The 22,533-nt window shown below is 38.3% G+C and overlaps 1 protein-coding gene across 1 annotated transcript in view; it reads right to left on the bottom strand.

The window, feature by feature from the left end:
• Positions 1-4,242: 4,242 nt before the first annotated feature.
• The window catches only part of CCDC68 (coiled-coil domain containing 68), a 35,126-nt gene continuing 16,835 nt past the window's right edge, over positions 4,243-22,533 (bottom strand). The window contains exons 4-11 of the mRNA XM_088152705.1: positions 21,467-21,604; positions 18,850-18,975; positions 15,674-15,802; positions 11,761-11,843; positions 10,340-10,445; positions 8,560-8,643; positions 8,043-8,113; positions 4,243-5,645 (exon numbers count right to left, since the gene is read on the bottom strand). Coding sequence (XP_088008831.1) covers positions 5,597-5,645; positions 8,043-8,113; positions 8,560-8,643; positions 10,340-10,445; positions 11,761-11,843; positions 15,674-15,802; positions 18,850-18,975; positions 21,467-21,604 — 786 coding nt within the window. The 3' untranslated portion in view covers positions 4,243-5,596. The remainder of the gene's footprint in view (positions 5,646-8,042; positions 8,114-8,559; positions 8,644-10,339; positions 10,446-11,760; positions 11,844-15,673; positions 15,803-18,849; positions 18,976-21,466; positions 21,605-22,533) is intronic.

Below are 22,533 nucleotides of genomic sequence, written 5' to 3'. Positions count from 1 at the left end.
TTGTTAACCATGTAGGAATTCTGCTAATTGTGACATTTTCAAAAATGGCTTAAGAAACCATGGTTTCAATGTAGGAACTCAGCTAGCCAGAAAAAGGATGAAGGCTATGAAGTCACCATAGTCCCAGTATTTTTTTTTTTTTAAATACCAACCTCATGTCCTCCAGGTATTAAGAATGCAATTCCTTGAATTACCAGCCACTGTGAACCAAAGGCTGGGGGTCATTTGGGGGAGATTATAACCATCCCCTGCAGGAACTGGGTTTTATTTCACCCTTAAATTATTTATACATTTTTATCCTGTTCTTTCACCAAATAAGACTGCTGGAACTGCTTGGACATATCAACAATATAATCTAGTACCTGTCCCAAACCAGGTGGCCAGAAAGACATGGTCATTTTATGGGTTTGTATCAGCACTGTATATCACTTTAGTTTTAGTTGCATTGGCTTGTATTATTTTATGATGTTATTTTGGTTTCATGATTGAACTGAGCAATATCTAGATCAGTGTTTCTCAACCTTGACAACTTTAAACTGCATGGGCTTCAACTCCCAGAATTCCCCAGCCAGCATGGGTGGTTTCTTCAATTCTGGGAGTTAAGCCAATTCAGGTTAAATTTGCCAAGGTTGAGTAACACTGGTCTAGATTAATCTATTTTCCAATTATTTAACAACTGTACTGAATGAATAACCAAGGGAACAAGGAAAGGATGGCTACAGATCTTAACAAGTGTATCTGGGGAAAAGTTCAGGAAGCCTGATAGAACAGCTGCCAGGTAAGTAGGAGAATGGCAGCAGGTGGCTTCTTCTAGAGTGAGAATAAGGCCTTCTTTCCTTTGCCAGGGACTTCCTTCATACCCATCTGTGAAGAAACAATATGGAATTAATAGAAGAGAATATATGTAGCTCAGGGTTGAACTGAGGAGTCCTTGGGATTCTCTGAGCTTGGTGGTTTTCTTGCAAATGTTTCATTACCCGGCTAGGTAACATCTTCAGTGCTAGATGATTACCTAGATGTTACCTACTTGGATTACGAAATGTTTGCAAGGAAATCACCAAGCTCAGAGAACCCCAAGGACCTCAGGAATTAAAAATCCTACCCTCCATTTGAGGGTAGACTTTAATAATGGTCCAAGGCTGGTTTTGAAGTAGGACCTTGCAAAACAAAAGTGTGTGGTGTGTGTCTCCATGAGCAACTGGATGAAAGACAGGATATGATCTTACACATAAGTACATACCTACATGTATGAATTTTCTCAACTTAGAGTTCAAGGGAAACATGGAAGGCAGGAGCAGCAGGCATGCCATCTTGAACATCTGCAGGAAAAGCAGGACATAAACCTAGTAAATCAATAGCTTCCCTAACTCCAGTCTGTTTTTTACTGTTGACTTCCTTATTTTCCAAATGCAGCTTCAGTAAGTGGCAAGCCACTGGCATTATCTAATGTTACAATTTTGCTGTAGGAGTAATCCCTAGGAATAGCTCAACAACTGTCACACTGGCAGTACTGAATAAATCATGTACAAAGATATAGGAGAGTTGTCCTTCGGTCTTTAATAATGGTAAAAATGCCCGAGTTTCAAATGATCAACATTTATTTAAAATTTGGAACATTTGCATCCTCTTTCTAGTATTTTTGTTTTTTTTAAGCACTTGGGGATATTTGAAAGGTGCACAAGTTGGAAAATACGTTAGATTTCAGATTGGAAGTATATGGAGGTGCCAGTGGGATAACATTGAAATATCACATCTTCTACATTATGAAAGCACTATCCATTTGCAGGAGAAACAGTGTCTTAATATAACGCAGGTTTTTCTCAGCCAGAAATATAGCCAGAAATTTTACAAATACGTTTAAAATATTTTCTGGACACTTTCTGTTCATAATTGGAATAGAATGAACGACATCAATACACATCAGGCAGAAATCACTTGCTCCATAGGTACCGATTGTGGATGGATGGGACTCAATTTCTGTCATATCCTTTACTAGAGGAGGTAGGTTTTGAGAAAGCTCCCTCACTCATAAAACACCTCACCCATGCACTCCTCAGGACCATTTCTATCAAATAGTTTGGGAAGTTGCATCTGTTGAAAGTCTGCTTGCACACTTGGCCAACCATTGACAATTGATCTGAAAAACAGTCTGTAGGTATCTGACCTTCTTTACTGTCTTGTAAGGTCATTACAACACACAGGACTAAACTGCAAGCATGAATTATGAAATGTATACCAATTTCTGGAATTTTTGAAGAGTGGAAATTGGAAGCATCTGCTACCTCAAACAGAAAAGAGTTTTCTTATGTATTACTGTATTACTTGACCATAAAAGAGCCAGTTTGGTGTAGTGGTTAAGGTTAAGGCATCAGGCTAGAAAGCAGGAGACTGAGTTCTAGTCCTGCCTTGGGCACAAAGCCAGCTGGGTGACCTTGAGCCAGTCCCTCTCTCAGCCTTAGAAAGGAGGCAATGGCAAACCACTTCTGAAATCTTGCCAAGAAAACTACAGGCAGTTGCCAGGAGTCAAGCCTGACTTGACTGACTTGAAGGTACCAAAAAAAAAAACCTGGCTGATTCAGCCATTCACCCCATGACCATTTATTTTGATCTTCTCAGCTGATACCAAGCCCATTGGGAATATTTTATCTCTTTTGCAATTCCCCTTTTTTTCCTCTCTCCAGAACAAACAAGCCTGTGTGATGCAATAGAGGTGAGTGCCATCATGAACAGAATGGAGGTTGTGGGAGGAAGCAACCACACCCATTCATTTCTGCCCCCTTTTCAACCTCTTCTATGCAACCATGTGGCAGTGTCTGTACAACTGAAATAGCTGCAGAGACAGAGGGCCCAGAGCAGATCCATATTCACAAGGAGTCAGTTAACTTCCTGATCAGTTCTTTGGGTGACACAGTTATTGGGAGGAACTATGTTATTCCCAAACGAATGGGACTGTTGGGGCCTAAAAGTAACTCTGGTGGGGTTAATTGCAAACAGGACAAAGGAAAGTTGGGCTCGATAAGTGCCTGTGTTTACACCACACTCTTCACTTGATCATTTAACACCCCAAAGACCTGCATTCATGCAACATAAGTTTGGTTAATTCTAACTTTGGTTAGGGTTTCTTTTGGTAGTTTAGTATGTTGTATGAACTCAACCTATTTGGTTAGCTTATTGTATGGTTAAATATATCGTGCAAATCTAGTGATGGGGGTTAAACCTGTGAATGCAACTAATAAGAGTGAAGAGAAAGGACAGGGAGCAACTGCAGTAACTTTGCTGTTGTTTGTGATTCATATTATATGCACACAACCTATAGAAGAGCACTCACAACATGCTGTAAAAATATCCAAAAAAAAATGATTGGGAGGCCTGTGGTCTGGCCTAACCTGTTCATGATATTGTACATGAAATGGAGGTCATCAGGCATTAGTCTGCATTTTTTCCAGGCTTGGATTCTTTTAGAATCTTTTAGATTCTAAATTCTTTTAGAATTTTCCCCAAAGGATATTACATTCAGGACCGCACATAGAGTATGTCTCTGTGCAAGATACTCAAAAAAGAGTCACTCAGACACTGCTCATCTGAAGAAACGAGGGCAGATGCTCAATGATTGACATAGAAAGATTATGGCAGTTGTGGGTGCATCAGCCAGACAGGAGGAGTGTTGGAAGTATGACTTCAATTACACTGACTCTCAGTACTGCATATCCTATTGACTGCAAGGGACATGAAGCTAGAATGGTTGGAGTTTCTTCTATGTAAATCCTGATCTACTACATCTGCTTTCTTTGGGAAACTGCTAATCTTAGGAGACTTTGCCTTCTTGACTACCCCTCTGAAAGTAAGTAATTATGTGCTAGGCTTTCACCTCTCCCCTTATCGTTTCCCCAAATTCTTTCTGTTCCAAAGAACTCAGGTTAGATCCCCACTCTCCAGGAACACAAACTCTTAAATTCAGCATGTTCCTCTCAATTTTGGTCTGCATCTCTCCCCAAAGCAGAGGCTCAACCTGTTTCTTTCTCTCTTCCACTAACTGACCCAACGGCCAACATTCTTGCCTCATCACCTTTCTCTTCTTTCCCTTCCCTCATGGCACAAGAAAAGCACTAGCACCAGTTTGCCGGTACTGGAACTGCCCTTTTCCCTTTGTGTTAGTAAGGAGGAAGTTATGTTCTGTCAGGTATGCTCAGAGGACCATGTTCTGAAAGGGTGAATGAAGAAACAATAGATTTACAGTTGGGATTTAGAAATGAATGGGTATTTATTTTGCTACAATGCAAAGATGATCCAGCCAGATTTAAGCAGAAATCCTGCTGGAGACCGAGGAACAATCCACCTTACCTTTTATTATCATATCGGCCACAAGCAAAGACTCCTTGAGATTTTTAGACACCTTTCTCATCTATATTACCCAGCTTTCTTGAATTCATGGCTTTTAGATAATCCATTTTGTCATTAAATTTTTACTGTCTTGGCAAGCTGCTCTTGAAATACAATTGAAGGGTGCAATAATAACAATTATAGATAAATAAATACATTTATTCTTCATATGCACTTATGGGAAAACATGTTCTTGCTCTGTCCTAAAACAGGGCTTTGCGAAATGTACAATCTGTTTTTATAGCGGTATAATTAAAATATATATATTCCTACGTTCTTGCCTCAGGCAAACTGCCTGATGAACCTGCACAGAAGAGTTCTGCAGTGAACAGTTAATTTTACTGATTTTTAATCATGACATAGCGATGGCTTTAGGACCGTGTTCTCTGTGCTGAGCTGCGCTTCCCAGAGGTATTTTATTTTCTTCAGAAACACCATTTGTAAAACTCTCACTTTTCACAACAACACTGTAATTTGTTTGCCACATCCTAAAACACTGAAGTGGTAGGAATGCAGTAAGCAGTAAACTCTGTTCAAAGTTTTCTAAGGTCACTTTACTTAATGATTCTCCATAGAATATAATACTAAGAACTGCAATTTGGTGTGTTGAGAGCATTTTCTTATTCGATTGCTGCTGTCTCCACACAAAGGCACATTCATCTTCCTTCCCTCTTTCCTGGGATCCAAAATCAGAGAGAATTCTCATGAAATTAGTTTTAGTCAGTTGTGGATCAGTTAGTATCCCATATTTAGTTCCATATCATATAACTGAGTGTATCTGAATTCAAATCCAGCTACACTGGTCCTCCATAATCCTCCATAATCCAATATTCTTCAGTGTAGATTCAGATACACGAATAAAACTTGCTGGTGGAAATTTGTCCTTATGGATTAATGAGTTCTGAAGCCAATGCATTTCCAACACTGGTAGGAATAACTACAATGCTTCTATAATGTGCCTGTAAATGAATAAAAATGGAATCTGTCCCTCCATATGTCCCAGTCTCTTGGATGTCCTTCATCGCATCTGAATTTACTTCTTCCATCAGAAGACCATCTTGGGATTCCATACATTAATTTAAATGATTAAAATTGTTAGGTGATGCCAGAGTTCCCTGTGCAAGTAAATCCAATGGAAATGCATAGAAAATTTATTCTGGAAAGAAATAACAATCCTTGTGATGGATCTGAGGAAGGTTCAGACACTAGGAATACGTCACTTGCGTAGTCTGGATATCATGGTGTATGGCAAGTTTCCATCAATCCTGGAACAAGATGGAGAAACGGATAATTGAGCAAGGTACCATTCTGAAAAATTTAATTTAGCTTGTGGAAATTAATCCTGTATGACATTATTCAAAGAATCTGGAGGAAAGAGTTATTTCAAACATCCTAAGAATCGTGTTAGATCAGCAGTCGTCTGATTCAGTTGACACATTGTCAACAGTATTTAGATTACATGCTTCATAAAGATTTACCAGGAAGCACAATAACATTATCTGCCTCTTGATCTAAATAAAGTCTGTAATAATTTGAAGATTATCTTTTAAAAAGTGGAAGGTGAACCAGCCTACATGGCAAAAATCTCTTAGAAGTTATTACATGTTCTGCTACTCCATATTTTTACTTTTGTTAGTGATTTTTTTTCAGTTCAGCAATAAAACAGGTCTGAAGATTAAGTCATCTTATATAGATTCAACTTGTTAACTATCATTTTCACTCAATAACTAAATTCACACATTACACTAAACTATGGTATATTTAACCATGGTTCACTGAATAAACAAATAAATAACAATTGACTGGGTTCACACAACATATCAACCCCCCAAAAACACAACCAAACAAAGATTATGGTTTAGCACAACATGTGACTCCAACTCACCTTTTTGAAAAATAAATATTTTTACTGAACAGTTTAGAAGGAAAAAAGAGAAACAGAATCAGAAAAGAAGCAAGAAAGAAAAAAGTACAAAAAGTACTAAGTAAATAGATACATGATTTACAAGCATCAAAAATCAAATAAACTGAGCTCAACTCTTCAGAGTAATATCAATTTAGTTCTAGGTATCTGGATAACATATCATTTTAAAGCTACAGATCATTGTTAAATTTAAGTTAATAAGCAGTTAATAAGTTAATATTAATGGCAGTAATCAGCACAAAATCAATCAAAGTGAAAAACTATGGTCTTATCTGGTCAATTGAAAAAAAAAAGGCCCTTGTTTAACAAGTCATCCAAGAGTTAAATGTTAAAACTTTATGAAAAACCCAAATTTTGTGCAAACCCATGATGGCGTTTGAGAATAATTATAGTCCAAAAATGGTTCCATGTGAGATTAAATTCTGTATTGGATTTGTTTTTCAAACAGAAAATTATTTTAAACACCAAAGCACACTCCCACAACTTTATTAATTTTACAGAAAGAATTGTACATGCTCTTCAATGAAAGGCAGCTGTTACTATATACAAAGCAAATTTGGTGTACTTTATGGAAAAACAAGCTTTAATAATATTCAGTTGGAAGGTGGCAGGTTGAAAAGGGAATTCAACTTTTAGAAATTGTTTCCAGTCTTTTTTGAAGCTGGAAATTAAAATAGACACACAACATTTTAGAAAACTCAAACCATGAGGTTCATTTTCCAATATGCTTAGCAGAGACTATGGTTTGACTGAATGCTTGAATTAGCTGAAGATTGCAGAATACCCGCATTTGAAATAGCAGAATTCCCTGCAATTGGGTTCTGTGAGCGAATTCCTTTAATGATTGTAGTGACCAAGTGCTGGAAAAGTTTCCCCAGGGCAAACTCATATCGCTAACTATGATGTGCTTAGTGCATACTTTGGCCCCACCTTCTGGTGAGTCTTTGCACAGTCCAGAAGTTTAGTCTTTTGGTTGATTCACAGAGCAAAAATCTTGCCAGATGGTAGGAACACATACTGAACTATATATCCTGACAACAACTTCCATTATCTAACCCAACTCATGTGACTTTCCATAGTGAGTCAACACACAGCACAGAAAGTTCAGCTTGTACATTGGCTGCAGTCACCCAACAAACTTAACCAGGTCAGGTCAGGGTGGCTTCATTCCTACGCTATGCTAAACTTGGATAGTTTTAACCTCAGTTAGGATTTACATGCTTTCATGTGTTGTGGGAACCCATATAGGTTGATTAGCTTGTCATTCAATATATTGTGTAAACCAGAAGATGAGTTAATTCAGTAACCAAGTTTAGGATCATAGACAAAAATGGTTACTGCATTCCAAATGTCTAGTTAGACTCTCAGCCAGCCTTTCCTAATCTAAACCCCTTCAGATGGGGTTACAACCTCCAAAATTCCCAATCAGATGGGAATTTTGGGAGTTGCAGTCCCAATACACCTGAAGTGGACCACATGGAAGGAGACTACTCTAAGCAGTTTCCCACTGTTTTAGTGGACACCAAATTGAAACATTTCCAGGGGGAAAGTTTTCGGTGGTTTTCATTATAGTGCATCCCTTTAAAAATGTAGAAATTTCCAGACATTTTTGGTAGGGTTGGGAGGAAGGAAAGAAGTCCATGTACACTGCAGTTTAATCATTCAAACCAAAGGATTTAACTTAGCATTTCTAAAGATGTCGTTGCTAAACTACCATAAAAGGAAAGAAGGGACTTACTTTGTAGAAACAGCTTTGGAGACTTTGGGCTTTGATTTGTAGAGTTTCACTTGATCCTTCAGTTCTTTGTTCTAGAAATTCAGAGGAGAATAGAGTACGTAAGTTATTTTCATCTGAACATCAAATATTAACACAGACAGGTAGATGCTTGGCTTTATTGGTCTGCACAATTTGTAGGATACTGAAAAATTGCAACTAAATAAAAAAGATGGGTAGCCAGCACAACACAGGCATCCCTGGGATAATGATAGCCATGCCTAAAACTGATCTTGCAAATTCCTAATATTGAGGACACTGCAAAACCAAATGACTGCATCTCATTTAGATCTTTCAACATTCTTACATTCTATTGGATCAGTACAGAAGGACCGCAATAATGTATGAAAGTCTATCAAAAATGCTGTGATCTGACTTGTCCAGATTTTGGGGGAAGGGGGCTAATTCAGCGTAATGGGTAGGACAGATCTGAGTTTTGCAATCATCGCCATCATCATCATCATCATCATCATCTTTTTACCTTTGCTTGAAGCACCACTATCTGTTCTTTTAAGCTTTCTATTCTTTCATCCTGATGTTTCAGTTCATTATTCAGTCCCTCAATCTAAAACAATGTGGAGAAGTTAGTTAGCAACAAAACTTGCTAGATGCAATTTCCAAAGTCCATGCCTTCAAAATCCACGGGATTATTTCACAGCGGAAGGCACTCCTGAGTAACATTTCACATTGCCAATATTATGAACAAATATATATTTCTATGTCTTTTACTCTGTTACATTTCTTTACACTTTATTTTTATTGCAGCTTTAAGAAGAAAAGCCTATTCGCAATTAAAGTTAACACATCTGAGGATTTCTGAAGCTGGGAAAAGTTCATGAGCAAATTAAAAAACCTTACCAATGTTTGAAGAACGATGTAGAATCACATCATTTAAAATCAAAGGAATATTTCCAGAGTTATACAGAATTATATCAAACACACCAGGTTGGGTTGAATGCCTTAAAGTATGGAAGTGGACTTCAACTTGAATCATCTTTGAACTTTATATTTAAAAGTATTATTTACTTGCACTGCATTACTTATTCAGCATTACTATATATTGCTTTTATCATTAATATCTGTACACTGCCTGGAGTCTACTGAGGCAACAGATAAACTGAATAAATAAGAATTTGGTACCTAATTGCTTTTAAATCTTATTTTGTCATGTCAAAATAAATAATAATAATAATTTAGATTTACATTCCACCTTTTCTTCTCAGTTCAAGGTGGCTTATGTAAAATACTTTCATATTTTTTCCCCATAGAAAGGAAAGGGGAAAGGCCCAAAGTCATGTGGGGTTCCCCACTCTAGTCAAAACCTTGACCACTACAATACACTATCCTTCTAAAAAACAATTATAATCAAATTGGTATATATTACAATCTCTGCCAACAATTTTCATTTAGTTACTCCTTTGGGCAAGGGGCGAGGTTCTTGTTTCTGAGAAAAATACATAGAAATGCAGTAATTCATTCTAGTATAGCATTATTATCCATATCTCCTAAGATATAAAAAAGGATAGGATAAAACATTATTATTATTTTGCTGGCTGCCTCATTTACTTTAGTCTTTAATATTCATAGTGAACTGCTTATATATGATTAGAGAAATAACTTTTGTCTTTTGCTTCTTGAACTTTTCTGATTTTTATTCTCAAAACTGCCCAGTTTTATCTGTCTTTACTTTTCTATATTTTGTTCAATGATTAATTGGATAACTGTTTCTCTCAAATGACTGCATTTCAAGCATTTATTTGAGACAGCTATGTAGTTAATAACTGTGTTAATTAATGAGATAGTTATACAATATTACAGAGCACAGCAGGACCTATTTAAACATTAGATTATCTTAATTCTATATTGTAATATGTATATATAACATTATGTAGTGTATTTCAAAATAACTTTCAAATATTAAATGCACAAGATTGTAGTACATGAATAGATTTGCTCATGTTCAAATCACAAGTAATAATAACAAAAAAATCTGGATTGAAGTGTTTTAGTTGATTGCTGCCCATATAAATGGAAGAATTTACACAAAATTATCCCTGTCAAAATGAAGAATTGTTTAATGGTTACAACCAGTTCCCTTTTCAATTGTTCCCAGTTTTTTGAGGGGGACTTCTGTAAATCTGCCATTCCCCCAAGTTTCTCAGTCCCTCCTTCTCCCACTTGCGTGAAGATTACTTGGCTACATAGTAATCTGCACTCAGAGAAGGATTTGCTTCTAGTATATTGAAATAGATTACTCAAACCTGGTGAATCACATTGTGCAAATGTTGGTGCTGAGAATGGATCACATGATCCAGGTGACTAATTTGCTCCTGAAGAACAGAGATCTCTGTCTGAACTTTTACACAGCTGGAACAAATGAGAAAGATCAATCAGCTAATACATGCACTGGAAAAGCATTAGAGGAAGAAAAACGGAGGCTAATTGGGATAAAGCAATGGACATAAAATTTTCATGAACATTATGGATGATGGACCCTTTCTTATTGGCCAAATGGGCAAATGATCAGGAAATGTTCATGTTAATAGGAACTGCTCAAGAACTCTTGTTCCAATAGAATTTAAGTTTTGAGTTTTTGTTGTTAACCTTTCTCCTATTTTTTTCAATTTTATGAAAGTGTCCCTAGAAGGTTGAAATGCTACTTAGCAATAACAAAATCAATAAACCAAATTTGGATGGTCTGATAGCAAAAATGACTCAGAGATCATGAAGACCATACCAGAGCTATGAGTTCTTCTGAAGATTCTTCTCTACAGACTTATGTTAAGAACCAAAGAATAAGACATTACATGTATTCATGACTGTCAGCCAAATTTGTTTCCCCTTGCTTCATCTCACCTGAGTTCACCCAAGTCTTTTCAAGATAGGCATCATTTCACCCCTGCTTCTCCATTTAAGTACTTAATCTGCAATCAATTAGTGCAGAAGCAACACTACTACGTGAAGTTTCATGCTTCTTCTGCTTTTCTTCTCCAAATTCCTGAACCTCTACTTTATCCTCTAGTACCGTGCACCCTTTGATAGTCATCCTGACTTCACTTTCCAAATCCACTATTTTTTTTTTCTGTTGGCAATTTGCTGCTGAATTTTGGTATAATATGGAATTTGGAAACTGTATGCAATGACCAAGCATAGGTGTGAGGATGTGTCTAATGCAACCACAACTGGTATCTACACAGAAAAGTATATGGGATCTCCATGGGGCCCACCTGATGTTTTGTGAAAGATGCACTGCACGCAGGTTACACAGGCTCGTGGCCTGGAATATGATGTGATACATTTGAAGTGAAGATGGATGACAGCTATAGATCTGCTCTTACCTTCTATCATGTGCAGATCTTCCAGGCTCTCTGGCATGGGAGAGGGGTATATTTGAAAACCAACCCTAGTGCAGTCCACCCCAGAAGTAGTAAATGATACTACCAAATAGTATTCCTTAATTCGAATCAGGGGAGAACACTGCACTGCCATTATTACAGACTCATTTTTTTCTAAACCAGTTTAGAGGTAAAATTGCAGCTTTTGTGTAAGGTACAAAGTACAAGGTGGCCCAACTTTTACTAATACAAAGATGCTCCTTTGCTTTTAAAAACCTGACAACTGCTTACTATAACCCCTATTGATTTAGTTTTTTTTTTTTTTAAGTTGTGTGCAATTCACTAACCTTTTCGAATTTTCAGCATTTGACATCATCTGATGCAACTTCTTTTTTAAAAGCTGTTTCTTTTCTTTCAATGTTTTCTTTTCCTAAGGACAGCAAAGTGACAAACATGCCTGATGTACATTTTTCTTTAATAATAACAATAGTAATAATTATTATTCCTGGCTTATGACTTACCCAGTTATTCTGGCTACAAAGAACTGACTTCTCCTCTGTTTCTTTTTTTCCCCCCTCACTCTACTCCAATTTTCTTGTCAATCTTATAAGCCTGAAGACAGAGCTCATCTTGGGTTTTCTGTGTGTGCATATATGTTTTATGCTATTCTAGGGGATGGTTATTTGAAAAGCAAAACAAGGCAGAAACTGTTTTACGTGACAAGCATAACCTAGCTTCTGAAGCTCTGATTTCTGTTTGCCCTTTTAAAGTATGAAAGTTTAGGTATCTTTGTTATTTCTGAGGCTGATGATGGAGAGCTCAGCATGCATTGGGCAAATGAGTCTGTTAAAACAGGGTTCCTCAACCTCAGCAACTTTAAGATGGGTGGACTTCAACTCCCAGAATTTCCCAGCCAGCCATGCTGGCTTGGGAATTCTGGGAGTTGAAGTCCACCCATCTTAAAGTTGCTGAGGTTGAGGAACCCTGTGTTAGAAGGTCTGTCTGTCTGTCTGTCTGTCTTTCTTTTTCTTATTTTTTTATTAAATTTGTATGGTAACATGGTAAGAAGCCCCTTCTAGAACATACAGAAGGAAGTAAAGCATTCCTCATAATTCACCTTCCGGGATGCTCACAACACCTGGCCAATTGTGGCTATGCAGAGCCTCAGAGTTTGAAGAGGAGAGATGAAGTCATCAAGGCCAAACATCTGCTTAGGGCAGGAAGGCATATTAAAACAGATGGTTGACCAGAATCTACTTGAATGCTTCTAATGTAGGACAGTTCACAACTTCCCTTAGTCGTCGGTTCTACTGTTGACCTACTTATATTTTTAGGAAGATTTTTCTTAACATTCAAGTTGCCTTCTGTAGCTTAAGATCATTTTAAAAAATGGGTTCAGCCAGTAACCAAGTAAAGTGTGTTGTATGAGCACAGTTGAAAAGTATTATCCCTCTCCTTAATCTTCTCTTTTCAAAGCTAAACATATCCACTTCCTCAGTCTCTCCTGGGCAGCCTATTTGCCAGTTTTCTGATCCTCCCTTCTTGCTCTTCTCTGAACCTTTTTCAGTTTGTCTGAAACTTTCTTAAAATATGGTGACCTCATTTCCCTCAGATTCTCTGAGTGGCAGGATTCATATAACATGTCAAACTAGGATTGGACATCTTGAGATGGTGGAGGATAGCTTGTGGTTGAGCATGGCCCTGGAACAATGCCAATGTCTTAGCAAGTTAGGTGAACCAGGCTGTGACATTAAGCCACCATATGGGCTCAGCAGATCCTGCAAACAGAGCAACTACATTTTGTTAACCTAGGTTTAAGATTAAAGGGTTGGGTGAAACGTGATTTCAGATTTCAGACCACCTTAAGCAAAAAAGGAATCTTTAGAAACAAATTAATGTTTTAGTACTTTGCCAGAAAGGACAGTTGCAAACCTAGAAAAAGGTGTCTACCTAACCAAAAGGCTGTCATGACTGAGAGTGCTAAGACTATAATTTGGATGAGTTTAGCTGTTTCAGGACTAGAACTGAGCATCATGTGTTTTATTATTTCGCATTTCCAAAGTTTCTCAGTCTGAGTCCTTTGCTGAGATTCTATTAATGGAATGTGATTTCTTTGGCTTCTAACTTAATTACAGAAACATATGGTGACCTTGGATTTTAGGTAATACTTTTGTTTCAGTAACTCTGCTTCACAAGAGTCACAACTTATTAGTGAACCCACTGAGAAAAATGGAAAAGTTTTGCAAAAGAGCTTGCTAGAGAACTTCAGTTCAAATGGCTCCCAAACTCTCACAAATTGGCTTTCTTCTGTTTCCCAGTGAAATAATACCTCGCCTCAAAAATTTCCTGTCAACACCTACATTAAAAAATGCTTTCTTACATCCACATCCTACACTGTGTTACAGATTTTAATGTCAAATGCAGAGTGCCATGCAAAAATCTACTTATTGGTAAGGAATACGTAAATATTTGTCATTTTCCATTTCCGGCTTGAAAAGAAAAAAGACTTCAGCAGTTGGAAGGTGTAAGATTAATCATCAGATTCATGCAAAAAGAAATCCTAGCATCAGAATATTTGACCTGACGTGTACAGTACAACCAACAATAATATGTACCACACAATGTACCACAATCTTACTGCTTTTTTTGGAGGGAAGAAAACACTGCAAAGTCACTTACTAATAAAAGAAAAGTATCTCTAGAATCTCATGGAAAGGAAAGTTTCAGAGCCAGAGTTTAGCTACTGTGAAACAGCAGATATTTGCACATATGCTAAACTTCATTAGTGCTAATTTTGGTTACAATTTTTGGTGGCTTAGTGGCTTACGTGAACCCAGACTTGGTTGGTTAGTTTATGATTCAATGGTTTTTATGAATCCAGGCAATGAGTTCATTCAGGATTTGTGTTGTGGGAACCTAGTCATAGTTTAAATCACAGTCATAGGCATGGCTAAAAAAAAAAAATCCTTATTACCATCAAAGAGTAGAAATCCCAAGTATGCCTAAGTATGTAATACTCCCACAAAAGTATTAAGTGTACTCTATTTTTGGGATATTATTTCTATTTTAAGTCATGTCCTGAATTTTTTGGAAGTGCTAAACTATAACTTCATCTTGACTATCCTATTGAGGACATGGAATCAAGAAGTTAGATTGTGCCCAATTGCTATACAGGTAGTCCTCGACTTATGATCATTCGTTTAACAATCATTTGAAATTACGACAGCACTGAAAAAAGTGACTTATGACCGTCCTCACATTTACAACCATCACAGCATCCCATGGTCATGTGACCAAAATTTGGGTGCTTGGCAACTGGCATGTATTTACAATGGTTGCAGTGTCCTGGGGTCACATGATTGCCATTTGTGAGCTCCCCAGGGGGCTTCCAACAAGCAAAGTCAGTGGGGGAAGCCAGATACACCTAACAACCACAGTGATTTGCTTAACTATGGCAAAAAGGTTGTAAAAATCGGGTGTGATTCACGTAATGACTGCATCACTTAGTGATGGAAGTTCATTGTGGTCACAAGTCAAGGACTACCTGTAATTAATTTTGCTCACAATAAACTTTCCCAATTGTGAGGTTTTGTGCAACCACTGAAGTGAGTACAGACTATGGGAACGTCCTTCAGTGGGAAAGGTCTAATGCAGGCATCCATGATTTGAGATCCATTAACCCACATCTAATTCACTTGCCACAAATGATTATTCATTGCAACTTTTACAAATTTCCTGGTTCAGATGTCTTCTTCTGAGGTGGGACAGCAAGATTGGAATGAAGCATTTGGAAAACTTCAGAAAATGGCCAGTGATATGAACAGTTTGAAGGAATATGAGTTTTGGAGGGTTGGTCCAACCCAATGGCTAGCAATGTGGCAAAAATATCTTATGCTCTTGAAGAAAATTTAACCCTGGCTGGGAAAGCACCACACCTCACTAATAAAATCTATGCCAGAGGTTCAAACGTTATACCCAAATTTGGCACCATGCTCTTGTTATTCCTAATCCTTCTCCAGATTTTTACTCTTTATGCAACTTACTCATGTTAACCTTATATGAAGAAGGGAAAGATATACAGCATTAAAGCATCAACACCATGAAAACTTTAATTCTTACTGATCTGTGCTTGGAAAAAGAAAAGGGTATTTTTTCATTAAAAAAAAAAAGATGACTAAAATTCTTAGGAAGCTTTGGCAGTCATTGACACATTGCAGAAGGGATGTCATGCACCTACATGGCTGACGCAACCAACCTCACCTCTTCCATCCTTTGTACTCGTTTTTCCAGTTCTTCAATCTGGCCATATTTCTCGTGCAGCTGCACATTTAGCTGGCTGAGACTGTCAGTGCTTTGCTTTAATTTCTGCTCTTGCTCAAGTTTGCGGGCCTGCAATGAAAAAGCAAAAGCAAGGCTCTGAAGAATTTAGAAAAGATCAGCTGCCCTGCACCATTACATCATGCCATTAGCTCAAGGAAAGGTACCAAAACTGTTTGTGTGGAAACAATAGCACCTGCACTCTGAATACAACCACAGGGCAGGTTTTTGTTTGTTTGTTTGTTTGGAGAAATCCTATGGGATCTATCCAATGTGGCCTGTTCCTCATGGTGGACAACCTGAGGTCACAGAGCTGTCTGGAGTTCTCAGAACTCTCTTTGGTGATTCCTACTTGGAATCCCTTCCAACCACAACTGCTAAAAACTGAGGGTGGAATTGACTGCTACTTTGAAGAAGGAAATACACAAAACTGCAATGTTAGCACTAACTTAGGTGTGACTTTGATTTAGAAAGATGTCTATCCTCTATGACCTGGCCTAATCATCCCTTTAAAACTGCTTCAACTATGGCACTCAAACAGTTCACAGCTGGAAGACTACACAATTATAGAGTTGAGCTTGATGATAATGATGATGATGATAACGATAACGATAATGATAATGTCACCCTTAGTACAGGCGGCAAAGAACAGGGAATTACTAGGGGTTTTTTTGTGTAAGGTTTCTCCCTGAGGTAGAGACGATTTCCAGATTATATTATGGGGAGAACATTCAGAAAGGCAATCTCTGAACTGTAATTTAAAGTCCATATTTTTACTGTGGGATATTTCTGCTCATTCCCACCTCAGGATCAGACCAGATATGAAATCAATTGTCTTTCATTTTAATAATGTAAACTGCAGTGGAAGAAAAGTTTGCCACAAGGGATCAGTCTAGTCTTGAGACACTCCCCACCCACTGCTTCCAAGGATAGTATTCTGTGGAGTGAGCAATCAATAGTACTCTATGGACCTGGGAGCTGTTTCCTCCTCCTCCTCCTCCTCCTCCTCCTCCTCCTCCTCCTCCTCCTCCTCCTCCTCCTCCTCCTCCGATTTTTGCCTCACATGTGCAACAGTTAAAAAAAACCCTGCACACAATCAAATACTGCACATGATGGTCCAGAGTGCAACATGGAATCTAATTTTTCCAGTTCTCCAAATATTCATCTTTTGACAAGTAGTCCATGCTAAATTTCATAAACAGGCATTATGTTGCAAAGGCTCTGGTCACTGGTGTGAGTTGTTTTTCTGTTAAAATTGGCTCAGTGGTCAGAAAACATTGCATTAAATGAAGAATGAAGAGGCTTGTACTTCAAAGCAGTTTCTGAGTGATTCACATGATCTTCCAGTGAGAGGTTGCTGTGATGAGTAAAACTGTGTCTGAAGTTTGTAACTATGGAAAAATGTCTAGCCATGGATTTTAGTGGCAAAGAGCGTTCCTAAATATAGGTAATCCTGGATCGGGATGCCCTGCGAACAGTCACTCATGCCCTTGTTATCTCCCAGATAGACTACTGCAATGCGCTCTACATGGGGCTACCCTTGAAGAATATCCGGAAGCTTCAGCTGGTCCAGAATGCGGCCACACGAGCAATTTTTGGGGCCCGAAGAAGGACCCATATAACACCTCTGCTCCGTGAGCTGCATTGGGTACCGGTTTGCTTCCGGGTCCAATTCAAGGTGTTGGTTATCACCTTTAAAGCCCTACATGGCATGGGGCCAGGTTACCTGAAGGACCGCCTCACCCCCACGATCTCAACCCGTCCCACCCGATCTCACAGAGAGGGCATGCTTCGGATCCCCGCGGTAAAAGAATTTCGATTAGCAGGGTCCAGGAGGCAGGCCTTCTCTGTTGTGGCCCCTGCCCTTTGGAACATCTTGCCCCCGGAGATGAGACAGGCCCCCTCACTCCAGGCCTTTCGGAGGGATTTGAAGACCTGGCTCTGCCATCTAGCCTGGGGCGGGGAGGGAGAATATCAGAAATGGGGTTGGCTGGCCCCTTAGCGGCCTGGTGTGGCCCCTATCGGCCTCTTGGATTTTTTAGCTTTTTTATGTTTCTAATGTTTGGTTTTTATAACTTTTAATTGTATTTGTGTTTTTAGTGTGTTGTAAGCCGCCCAGAGTCCCCCATTGTGGGGAGTTGGGCGGGGACAAGTTAAATAAATAAATAAATAAATAAATAAATAAATAAATAAATTTGAATATTACTGTGTGACAAATCTACGATTGTGGAAAAGAACAAATGTTTAAGGCTTGCTTTAAATGGTAGCCCCCAATACTTTCTATCCCACTTCTGTGGGTTTTGTTTATTGGATGTGAATTCCACCTCTCAGTTGGGAGCTCAGGACAACATACACAGCGCTACTTCCTATTTTTCCCCACAGCAACCACCCTGTTCTATAAGACCAAAGAAGAGGTTGCTTGTTATGTGATGAAGAGAATTACTGGAAGAAGAGCATTGTATGCTCTAGCCTACAGCAAAGGAAGAGAAGGTGGATATCAGCTTTGCTAGGGTGAATGGATCGGTTGTATTTCTGACCCAGATTAGTTTCTCATGTGTTCATTCAAAAATCCATTCTGGTTTGTTTCTGTGAAAATCTGCATTTTTTCAATCAAAATCTGTTCAAATTCATATTTAAATATATAGTTTTGAACATATTTTCTCTGTCTCGAAGTATGAATTTCTATGTTTTAAAACAATGGATACATTTTGGTACTTTCTTTAATGTAGATCAGTGGAACTCATGTCAATATGCAGACTAGCTTGTAAGTCTGCTTGCTTTGAAGTGTGGATCAAACAATATCATAGAATATTCCTAGACTTGTCGTCTCATCCAAAATCATCCTTTCAAAATAGCCAGAAGTTTCCCAAAGACTTTCTGCAGAACTCTGCTTTGCATGTCACCCCTGGCAACTGCCTAAACTAGTCACTGCACTTTTCTTGGCATGATTTCAGAAGTGGTTTGCCCTTGCCTCCTCCTTCCTAAGACACAAAGGGAAGGACTGGCCCAAGGTCATCCTGCTGACTTTGTGCCCAAGGTGAGGTTAGAACTCACAATCTCCTGGTTTCTATCCTGGTGCCTTAACCACTACACCAAACTAGCTCTCTTACTTTTCATACCTTCATTATATTTATGGCTCCTTCTTGTCTTTTCCTGAGGTCTTCAGAGCGTTTCTTGTAATTATCCTGGAGCTTTTGGGAGCCGTGCTTCACAGATTCAGCACCCGCTGCCCTTGAAGCTTCAAGCTGAAAAGGACCCAATGCAAACAGATTATTTAAATGTTTTGAGTTTAAATAACGTTGAGAAACATTAAACAGTTGAGAAACAATTGTTTCACTTTGTCACATGCCATATAAACCTAAGGATCAGTAAGTTCTCAGTATTTACATTACTAGTGTAATGTAAATACAGGGGACACTGATTTGAAAGATTACAATCAGGCATGTTAAGAAAAGAGTGAAGGCTCATCTTAATCAAGCATTTAGTAATAGTATCTTCATTGTGGTCCAAGATCAGTACAAAATATATGGAGCCTGTTAGTTGGTTATACCACAAAGTTATATAAGGACATTACCAATGCTAGTATTTTTATTTTCAATTCTTCTCCTAGAGATCCAAGCATGGGGTTTGTTGAAATCTTCATTATGCTACCTACTATAACCCAATATCTTTCTCCTTATTAGTTACAGATAGCTTAGACTCCATTAATGTGAATCTCAAATGAGAACTCTTTGCCCCAGTGAGCATACACTTACTTAAATTTAATAGCATTTGCTATTTGGTTGGACATTCACTGAGGTTAAAAAGATTTCTCTGGAGCTCATCATCATTCTAAATAATTTGGTATCACCTGCAAGCTTGATCAGCTCACTGATTAACCCTATTGTTTTCTACAGTTCTACCACCCACAGTCTGTTAGGATTGGGGTGGATTGGTCTATCGATTATGAACACCGCTCTCAAACACAGATTACTGAGGGACTCAACTTCTCATTTTACCTCTGTGATAAGGCAGTCATTCCCTGCCTCTCACCAAGCTTCTGTGAGCATCTCCCACCAGCAGGATATGCCCTGTGGCACAGAGACCAACATCTTTCTGAAGGTCATTTCCACATTGCATTACAGGTCCCACCTTAGGCACAAAGCTGGCTGGGTGACCTGGGGTCAGTCCCACTTTGTTAGCCCCAGGAAGAAGATAATGGCAAACCATTTCCAAAAATGTTGTCAAGAAAACTGCACTGATGCCTGGAGGTAGCCACCAGGAGTCAAAACTGACTCAAAGACATAAGCGAACAACAAAAACTGGTATACGCTCTTGTACCATCTTTACCTTCCTTTCCACTATGTGTTACTTCAAGCAGGGCAAGCACCCTGATCTAGCTACATCCTAGCAGCTGCACAGACTTCATTCTTCTTTCTTCCAAACCAGATGTGACCACTAGTGTCAGAAACATGGAAGATCATGAATCAATATTGTGGCTGCAAACAAGCCTTCAATATCTCAGCACCTCTCATATTCCATCCTAGATAGTAACTGTGGTTCCAACTCATTGGGAATTGACCGGGCTGGGAAAAGGTGGGTCTAATTTGTTGCCAATGCATCCATGATTCCATCATATTAGGAGCTATTTTGAAAATATAGTGGTCTAGGAGATGGTCGGTCTAAAGCAGTATTCAAAACTCAAGTCTCATTTATATAACCAGGGGAGAAGATAATACTTTACCTGAGATTGTATCACTTCAGATTGCAGCAGGTATAAACTGAATGCTTCCCCTGAATACACACAGACACGAATATAGCTGTTCCACAGCATGTAAAAGAAAATGAACCTCTATCTCTTCCTCCTTTTGACCCTGTTCCTACAACATGCTTAATCTCATCATCTACTACTCCAGTCAAATCTTCTTGTCAGTGATTCTGGCATCACACAATGAACTAATTGGGTCAAAAATCACTATTTGAGGAATACAGAATCTTTGGCTTTATTTCATCACTTTTCCAGTGGCCAGCAATCCTGGCTTGGCCACTGTAGGCAATTAGGGATTCCAGGTTTCAGTACTGAGGTCTACAAAGCAAAGACCTGATTCTTCAGTCATTCCTTCTCTCCAGCTATTTTCCTCGAGGACCAAATACGCAAACAAGCCAACTGTCCAGATTTATGTATATTTACAACATAGCCAACTAGATGGAATTAGTTTACACTGTGCATGACACGGTCTGTTTGGAATCAAGTTTAACCCTTTGGTGTTTAATTGGCTGGGTTAACTGACCCATTTTTGGTAAGCATGTTGTGGGAACTGGATCAGTGCCTGCTTCTTTAAAATGTAGGGAATATTTCTTATGGGAAGGAACATTCAATCATGTAACATTTGCCCCAGCTCTCTCAGTTGCAGAATTTGGCTGTGAATTTTATAATTTTTTTATGATGGTTTTCTATCTGCTTTTGTTTCATTTGTATTGTTGTAAACTGTTGTACTGTTTGGTTATGTTATATTGTTTTTAATTCTTTGCAAGCACCCAGACTCATATATACAAGATGGGCGGCTCTATAAATTGGAATAATAAAATAAAATAATAAAAATAGTTTTATCAGTTCAAAACTATTTATATGCTTTGGATTACTTTCAGAACCAATAAGAAATCAAATATTTTACAAAACTAATCTGAAATACAAATGGATCTTCTGGGTTAAGGACACAAGAGTACTTTTTCAAAATTCCAGAAATATAAGCACACCTTGATCTTTAGCCTTTCATTTTCTTTGTTCACCCATAATAATTCTTCTTCTGCCTTTTTCATCTTTTCTAACAACTCCTTGTAGCTGGAAGACAGCATCTCTTCATCAGGGACCAATTCAGGTTCTGTAGAATGTGGCTAAAATGAAGAAAAAGAAAAGAAAGAAGGATGAATCTGTTCTTCCTGCTTCTGCCCATTGGTCTCTTTCTCCCCCCCCCTTTTTTTTTTTACTCTGCCTACCTTTTAAGTAAATTGATTTCTACAATTTGCTGCAATTGACAGATGTAGTTTGCTTTTCATTCAAACACTTCAAGATCTGAATATGACTGCACAATGCTGCAACTGAATAAGGAGTGTATTTTCTTATGTGCATGGGGTAACAAAAACTGCTGTAGAAAATGTGGCAAAATTGCACACATGCTATATTTTTTATTAAGGGAAGAATAGCTAATCCCTAATATATCCATGTCACACTGAAAACAACATGAGGTTTTTCAGAGCCTGAATTTCCTCCATTTGATTTCCCAGGGTGGAAAAACAAACAGGAGGGTTTTCTTTCTCTAAGCAACCCTCCTTTGAAATATAATTTATCACTAGAATAGCCCAGCAGTTCCAAAGTTTCCTTTTGATCATGTGATGATAGACCTATCCATCCATGATTTAGACAGTTTAATGTTAATTCTTTGTGACAGCAAAACATTCCATTTTTTTTTACTTAAGCTGCCATTGAATTCTAAAATAGGAGGCAGATGCATTATGGACACAACCTTGAACTGTACAATAAAAGAGTGGTGTAAACCTAATAAATAAGCTATGATATGTCAGCTTTATTGTGTTTCCCCCTTGAAGGGCATGTTAATGCTGATTAGTCATTGAGAGATTGGGGAAGAGGGACTACGGTGGATGGTGAATGCATGGGTGTCTCTTGGGGATGGGAAGGATATCATATAAGTTACACTGCCATCATGCAAATGATGTAAATTACATCATTTGTATCACTTCCATAGTGTTGTCACATGATTTCATTGTGGCTTATTCTGCATGCCTATGCATGAAAGGGATGCATA

This window comes from Python bivittatus, unplaced genomic scaffold, assembly GCF_059951505.1.
Source record: "Python bivittatus isolate LINGU-HERP-01145 unplaced genomic scaffold, Pbiv_v1 ctg000570_np1212, whole genome shotgun sequence".
Classification (NCBI taxonomy): Eukaryota; Metazoa; Chordata; class Lepidosauria; order Squamata; family Pythonidae; genus Python; species Python bivittatus.
This window is presented reverse-complemented; position numbering and strand designations above follow the sequence as displayed.